This window comes from Netta rufina (assembly GCF_964035555.1).
Source record: "Netta rufina genome assembly, chromosome: Z".
In the NCBI taxonomy this organism is placed as follows: Eukaryota; Metazoa; Chordata; class Aves; order Anseriformes; family Anatidae; genus Netta; species Netta rufina.
This window is the reverse complement of record NC_140126.1, coordinates 9,446,022-9,454,410: the sequence shown is the minus strand read 5'-3', so window position 1 is coordinate 9,454,410 and position 8,389 is coordinate 9,446,022. Positions and strand designations below refer to the sequence as shown.

The following is an 8,389-nucleotide window of genomic DNA, read 5'->3' as shown; positions in this document are numbered from 1 at the left end:
AGCAACCTCAAAAAAATACAAAAGGGCATTACTGAATTGTTTAAAAAAATACTTATTTGTAATTAAAGTTTTGTCAAAAACTATTGTGATCTTTTATAGCTGCAGATAATGAAAATATTCAAGAATTTTTCTGGAATTTTACAGTACTGAGGTGGAAGATTAAAAATAATTATCTCATTCTTATTTAGATTGTGGAAGTATCCATGCTTTCTTAAAAGTACAATATGGCTGGTGTTAATTCTAAAAGCTTGATAATATCCCTTTGTTATGCAAGCTACCACAACAAGGTTTCTTGTACAGTACTTGTATGCAAAGGGAGAAATCGGGAAGAATAAAAAATTCAGTAATTGTTATGTATGTAAAAATCTATAGCCATACAGTTAAAAAATACTACAAAGCTATGTTAAAACAAAGGAGTAAAATCCTGTTATTGTATCAATTACTGCACTGCAGCACTTCCCTCCCCCAGCCCACTTTTTCTTTCTTTTTTTTTTTTTTTTTATTAAAGTAAAAAAACCCTTATCTTGGTACATGATGTTGCCAGTAACATGGTTCGTGTTGGTCAGCCCATGGCTGCAGCTCAGAGGCTGAGCGCGGCACTGATTTCAGCTGCAGCCTGGGGCTGTTCTGTGATGCTGAAAACCATCAGCCCGCATTACACACAGTGATTTGATTCCCCAAAACTAACCCTGCTGCCTTTTTCTTTCATGGCAAGAAATCTGAATGCTTGTGGTAGGCAAAACAACACTAAGTCTTATTACGGATAGTACAGAAGGGGAAATTCAACTCTTAACTAGTGAGAATCTTATTTATTTAATTATCTGTAATTAGTTTTATAAGTCTGTATTATATTATAGTCAACAGATCCCATCAAGGAGCATATATGCCCTTTGGCATACCACACAATATCGTAATAGTCCAAATCCTCTCAACTAAGACAATTTTAGACAATTAATTATAATTTTTCTTATAATTTTAGTCTAATAAATACCAAACAAAGTGATAAAAATAATAATAAAAAAACCCAAACACACACACACACAACTCTTTGCTATTGGGAAAGCAACATTATCAGGAAAAAATGGTTTATGAACACAGAAATGTTTGTAATACCTATTAAAAATATGATGCTTTAATACAAATAGCATCAGAAATGTCTAACAGGCTAGTGATATAGCTTCATTTGAGATTGTATTTCTATGTGAAATTCTTGTTTTTATAATTTGGGAGTTTTCCCTTGCAAAGTATTTTCACCTTTCTACTAATAACTTGTGACAAGTCAAACAACCCCGCTATTTTCAAAGTGAATACATGAAATTCCCACTATAAAAGCTGCTCCTGGTCCTGAGAAATACAGTGTTTAATTTGCTACAAAAATGCTCTACACCCAGAGCTGCAGGGGTGATTTCTACTTTTTCTACTTCTCCCTATTTTATCAATTCTTATCTTAGCCTGAGATGTGCCTTTTGTACAGTGAAGAAAACATCAATAGTGAAGACAAAAAGGTGTTAAAATATTTCTGTTCAGAAAAATTCCAGTGGTGAAACAGCAAAAAGGCATTTCCCATAGGAACAATTACTAACTAGATTCTGAGGAGTTATTAATCATTTCAGTTTAATGTTATTTCTGTACACAAGAATATTTTGGGATACTGTTACTATTCCTCACAAATTGAATAACATATTAGAGTTCTGCATGCTAGTTTCTTAAAAGCAATGTCCTACCATAAATTAAGTTTGTAATAGAAAATAAACATAAAGAAAGATTTACTTATCGAGGAACATCTGTTTTAGATAAATACATTTGAAAACACAGCAGGGTTTAATACTCCCTTAGAAAGTTAGATGTTTTAGATTTTTTGTTTGCAAATCTGCTGCTTTTGTTGCTATCTAGAAAGTCAAACTGCTTATGAAAGGCTTGTGGCAATACAATCGAAGCTAATGCTTCTGAAAGCTTTCAATAGCATTTTTTCAATTTACAAAATGTGAAAACATCTTTCAATTAGTAAAAAAAATAGTCTAATATACAAACATTTTTTAAAAAAATTCATTTGTGAAGGAATGTAGCATAATGACTCAGATTCATACCCATTCACTCCTCAGATACTGGTAGCTATCTCCTTTTGACAAGAACCTCTACATATTAACCCAGAGAAATGCATACATGGCCAGTTAGCCCAAGCAGAATAGTCATTCAGATTTCCCAAAATTTAAACTATCATAAATTACCATTTGGACAGCATTAGAAAGAAATTGAAGCATACAAGGAATAAACTATAGTTTCTTTTTATATCAAAATGTACTCTTGAAAATGTGTTTGGCACAGTGCTAAATCATATAGTTAATACTAAATATTGCAGGATACAATAAAACCCTGGAGTTAACTTGTGTTTACACCCTTTTAAGGGATAAAAATAAAAAGATACCAATTATTCAGAAGTCAGCCTATACAAACTGTATAAACAATATCTTATGTCTTGTTTTGAAAACCACTGATATAGTAAATTTTACATAAAAGACTGCAAAATAATATAAATGGATTTAAACAGATCTTTACAATAAGAAATTCAAATGGAAACAGACAAGTAACAAAGAGAAGTAAAAAAATTTATTGCAGTATTTGTTCCACCAGATTTGCTGGGGATCCCTTTTCTTGTATTATTTCAGGGTGACCTAATACATCAAAATCTACATTTACAAAAACTCCTCCTGCAGATAGGTCATAGATACTGCATGCTTTTTTTTTTTTTTTTTTCCTCTTTTTTCTTCAACAGAATAAATTATATATCCAGGAGATTCTGCCATTTTACAGCCTGGAAAAAACAATGCTTCCCTGGAAACTGGGCTAAGCTAAAGAAAGCCATCCGCTGCTAGGTTAAACTCCAAGAACACTTTATTAAGAACATTAACAGACTAATTTCCAACATTCACTTGTTTATTTTTTTTAAACAGAAAGTTTTTTTCAAGATATAAACAATTTTTGTTAAACTATAATACAGTGGGAGTAAAAATGAACTGAGAAGTTTCTGCTGCACAACAGCGAAGGAAGCTCCCACAAAAATGTTTACCAAACATTTCCTTCTTTTTTCCTGCGTCCCAGGTTCCATTCTTACTCTTCATTTAACTGATTTTTTTTTTTTTTTGCCAGAAAGTTGATATTTCAAGTTTTTCTGTTATTTCAATTCCTGTAAATTTGGCTGCATGTACAAATTCATTAGCTGGAAGTTCCATCCTTGGCGGCATACAGCGATCGTAAAGTCTGAACAACTTTATTAGTCAGCTTATTAGCACTCGTTAGAGCAATTTTTTTGTAAATAATGTCTGACTCTTTAATAGTGTCTACCCAAGGCACCAGTTTGCGGCCATCACGGCGCTTAGCCTCAGTCCAGGAGCCACTGTAGGAGCCTGCCATCCACTGAACACTGAAGCCATTGCTGGTTTTCTGTACTACTCTTGCAATTTGTGGTCGGTCTTTGTACTTTGGACAGCAAATAGCGATGACATCCATGACATCAACACTTTCATTCATCTGTGAAGCCAACTCCGTAGAGTCTGAATTTCGTTTTGACCTTCTCAATGACTAAAACATTGGGGGGAAAAAAGACCAAGTGTTACACAAAAGAACTTTAGTGAAATTATTGCTTTTATTGCTTTTAATCCCTTGACGCCGGGAGTTGGGATTTCCCGGCACACATTCCATTGCCGGCAATGAGACGCACCGCGACCGCCAGCGCCAAGGGGTTAACATATCCTTGTAAAACCACATACTCTTAATTTGTACCCGTGTCTTTATCTCTTATTGATATATAAAATTATATATACACATGAATCATAAAGCTACATAAAAACTTGGCAACAATAAAAAGGATAACACACAGTACATTCCAAAGGAAAATTAATAACTTTTTATACTGGATAAATCTCATTTTCTAGTTTGTTTTTTTTTTTTTATTGTCTTTTCTGTTAAACTTTCTACAAAAGTTGTATAAACGGTTAAGTAGAGAATCTCTATCTACAAAATGCTTTCTTTCATGTGGATTACATTACTTGGTGTACATTTAATATAATAGACTGACATTTATAAGCACATAAAAATCATTTTACGTAATACGCTGCGAAATACGTTGACTCCTCCTCCGCCTCACCCCTGAAGTGCCTCCTCCTCTATCCTCCCCATCACTTTCATCGTCCTCTGTCTCAGCTGCATTGTTTTTAGGGCTGCCTCCTCCAAGCAGCGAGGTAATTGCTTTGTTCCGAGCATTTGTGCTAGCTGACACCTCTCCATCTTCTTCTTCTTCATCAGGATCCAAATGTTCCATAAGGAGCTTGAACTAAAAAACCAAACCAAACCAAAAAAAAAAAAAAAAAAAAGAACAAATCACAAAACAGATCAGTCCATATTGTAACTTTCAAAATAAACATTTATATGACACTATAATAATAAAAAACGAAAGATAAAGAAACACAGTAAAATGAATGGCAGACAACTTGAACAATTCACATATCTTGTTCTACGTACTTTCCTCTCATTTTCTACTATATTTCTAAAGCTTTCTCTATTCCATAGTTTGAAAGTTTTCTCCAGTTTTTTTTTTAAAGAATTGACAAAAAAAAAAAAGTAAAAAAGAATAAAAAGAAAAACTAAATCCAGTAGATCTAGTCTATGGCCCTCTAATGGAAGTAGGCAGGATTAAAGGGAACAAATTATGAAGGGAAGGTATACAGAATGGATGCCAAAAATTAGAAAATATTTTGTAAAGATGAATATCCTTTACTTGAAATTATTTTTGTTGTGTTTACATTTATTACAAGACTTTGAAAGATAATCCTGCTAGATATCCCAAAAGGAAGTTGTGAATTATCAAAATATTGAATACCAGGAACACAGCATTTTGAAATCCTCATTTGATTTGTTGAGCATCTGCTTTCAAGTTTGTCTTGTGTTAATTTTTAGAAGAGTTTTAGATATGCTGCAGCAATTTTACTTACATCTAAGTACTGTTTTACTATACTCCTCTTCACTTCTTCAGTGATCTTGGAATTAGCCATATCGCTCCGCAGAAAATCCAGAGTTTGTTTTGGATGGAAATGCACTCCTGTCTTCCTGTTTATAGTTTTATCATAAACTTTTGCAGATTCAGATGGAGAATATTTCTGAATTTTACTGTTTACGCAAAACAAGAGAGAAGAGCTTGTTCAAGGATTTCACTGAAATAATCACCATTTCAAGGAAAAGCTTTTAAAATATTCAATATAAGCAGTCATATTTTCATCATTTCATATACAATAGACATCCTGATAAGAAAATCACTGCTTTTTCTAACTCAAAGTTTGTTTCATTGCATTTAACATCTTTCATTTATGTGTTTTCTGTTATACAAATATGTTGTTTAAAACAACTAGTTACAATCATTAAAGCAAAACAAAACATGGCCAAACTTAATCCTTACAATGAACTCATGAGATGACAAGATAAGACTATAAGTATCTTTACCTGTCAGAGAATCCACAGAGGTTCTTTAAATGCTGTTTCAGCATCAAAAGTAGTAATATGCCTTGGGAGACATTTGCAAATTCAATTAAAGGAGCTGAATTTTCCGGTAAACATTTCATCACAGCATTTATATCATTTTCTTCATCAGAATCTGAATCAGAATCTACTCTTTTCCGTAACCTCCGAGGTTTAGAAGCTTCCTCTTCACTTTCACTCTCACTACCACTGTTACTGTCACTCTCAGTCTCCTCATCTGATAAAGGCTTTCTTTCCTTCTTTTTGTCTTTCACCATAGACTGTGAGAGAGAGAAATTAATACACATTCCAAAATTAGCGTAAAATAGCATCGTGCATATTTCTAAAACACCTTTCCAAAATCATCATTGGCTGAAATCAGCAAGAATTCCATGAACATTATTATTAATTCATAACTAAATATTCTAAGATTGGAATTATTTATGGCAAAAAGGTGCTCAATTCCCCCCATATCTCCTCCATAAAAAAGCTCATACAAAGACCACATTTTTTGCAAAGTGGGTAAAACAGAAGTAAGTGAAGCAACAAGCACTCCACAGCAGTCTTAAAAGACTACTCAAGTTTGTTAGTGCCAGAAAAAGGCCTTTGAAGGCTCTCTACTTTGCCATTATAATCAATTGGTATGAAAATTCCATTTTCTGTCACCTGGATATCATTTGTGTGCATTACATATGTATTTTGGTACAGACTAGTCCAAGCTGTTTTTTCACCTCTGCTAAAATTCTGTGATATTACCTACTGCTGACCAGGAAGACTCCAAACACATACACAGAGGAACTAATAATCAGTTCCACTACTTATAGAGCTGCAGAATTTCACACTTGTATTATCACTGCATCTACAATGATCTTCCATAACACAGAACTTTAAGATGTCCCAGTCAGGATCTCATCCTCACTACGTAGGGTGCTACACAATGGTGCCCAATCTGAAGAATGTACTGTCTTTTTCTAGCAGATTAAAAATCAGCTTTGTTGGGGATGAGAACTCAAAGCAGTGTACTTTGCAGGCATCAACACCAACTTGTACTTAGTAATCAGACTGCAAATTCTTGAAGTGGATTTGCTTCCTAACAGCTTTAACCTTTAACAGTAAATGTTGACAAGGAAGTAGAGATGCTGAAGTCTCTGAGAAATAGAGGCCTTCTTCTTAAAGTGTTATGTATTGCCATAACAACAGATACTACAGCATGAATGGGGCTATTATATACCACCTTATGAAATCAAATATATACGCTTGTCTTGAAGTAAACAATGTAAAGGTGACACACATGAAAATGCCAGCAGCTACTTGACAACAGAAGAAGTTAAACAGCAAACTGGATTATTATTAAAACAACCACAATAAATAAGTATTTAATGATGATTCCAGGTTCGTGTATTTCTGGGTTCAGGATTTTTTTTTTATTATTCAGAAATACTAGGGAATGATGGTTTTTTAGCGTTAGTATCGTAAAACTCTGCATTCTTTGTTAATAACATAAGCAGCAATGTAAGGAATGTTTTTAATTAACATCTTCCAGATCCAGGCCAGAACAGAAAAGTGTTGTTTGTTTTTTAACTACTAGTTACAAAGTAATGCTGCTTGTCTATGTCATAATAATAGTACTGCTGTCATTGAGAAATTGACCAGAGCATAGAAAAGCTTATGTTGCCACTGCAACAAATATATTAAAATGTAAAGGCACATACCTCTTTAAATGACTGTAGTAGGTTGCTACCAGAAACTGATAGTGTAATATCTATATGATGCATTATAAACAGTGGCTCTTCTTGTGTTTGATAAGGAAAACAGGCTAGATTGTCTGCTATGTACAAGAGCATATTCACCTCTGTTTTCTGGAATTAAAGAAAAAAATATGTAAGTGTACATATAAATATACATACATTAGATTATAAATATAAATACATTAGATTTATACACTTCTCCTGTGTTCTGAACAGTCTGGAGCAAAAAACATTATCACCAATTTTATTCCAGATATACCTCACAGCACTCTAAAGACCACTTGCAAGATTTAGCCATACCTGAAGATACGTAATTTTTGATCAATCCAAACTGGGTATAGAAAGATATAGAATGATGCAACAGTAACAAATGTGTTCTACTATATAGGTAAATAGCACATATTACAAAGCAAATCAAAACACAGTAAGGAAATACTGTTATCAAAAATTATATAATGAAAATACACTGTGAAAAGAGAATTAAGGCTTGTAATTCTGTATTTGTTTTTTTTTTTTTAGGTGAAGGAAAGTTGATGCTTACTGCGGTATCATCAAAGAGGTTGAGTAAAGAAATTAAAAATGCTCGTCTGTGTTGACGGTTCCCCCGAATCATTGAGTAGAGGTGTGAACACAATGCACTGGATGATTCATCATGTCTAAAACCTCTTACAGGATCCTTTGGACAGGTATTGATTGCCTGTTGTACCTGGTAAGACATCTTCATACCAGCCACTGCTTTCATCTGAAATGGAAAAGTATTTATTTTATTTAAACAATTGCTTTCAAGCAGTAAAACTGAAATGTACAAACAATTTTTTTTGCAGAGGGCAATAAAATAAATGCCTGTTAACAGCAACCAGTAACACATCTCCTAGCTTATTTCCTTGTAAGTGGTGCTCGTCTAAGTTTATCATTCCAACGTGCACTACAATGGTACTCCCTTTTGAGCCGGCAAACACTAAATCAGCATTTGTAGAAGAGATCAAAATGTCTTGCAATCTTTCACCATTCATTCTATGTCAGAACCATACAGCTAGTCTGTTTCCCAACTGCAGCCGGTTATTCCTATATAAATTACTTTCAAAAATACTGAAATGTTCATACATGAAGAGAATCTTTTACCAACTACATAC

At 33.5% G+C, this 8,389-nt stretch overlaps 1 protein-coding gene across 6 annotated transcripts in view; it reads right to left on the bottom strand.

Moving 5' to 3' along the window:
- Nucleotides 1–529: 529 nt before the first annotated feature.
- Nucleotides 530–8,389, bottom strand: part of NIPBL (NIPBL cohesin loading factor) — a 163,419-nt gene continuing 155,559 nt past the window's right edge. For 4 of the 6 annotated variants that reach the window (XM_084305614.1, XM_084305618.1, XM_084305617.1 and 1 more), the window contains 6 exons: nt 7,798–7,998; nt 7,221–7,367; nt 5,494–5,789; nt 4,989–5,163; nt 4,145–4,330; nt 530–3,579 (listed from right to left, as the gene is read on the bottom strand). In XM_084305614.1, coding sequence (XP_084161740.1) covers nt 3,214–3,579; nt 4,145–4,330; nt 4,989–5,163; nt 5,494–5,789; nt 7,221–7,367; nt 7,798–7,998 — 1,371 coding nt within the window. In that variant the 3' untranslated portion in view covers nt 530–3,213. Of the gene's footprint in view, nt 3,580–3,625; nt 4,331–4,988; nt 5,164–5,493; nt 5,790–7,220; nt 7,368–7,797; nt 7,999–8,389 lie in introns of those variants that run through there. The other 2 variants (XM_084305615.1, XM_084305616.1) reach the window with 2 other exon arrangements.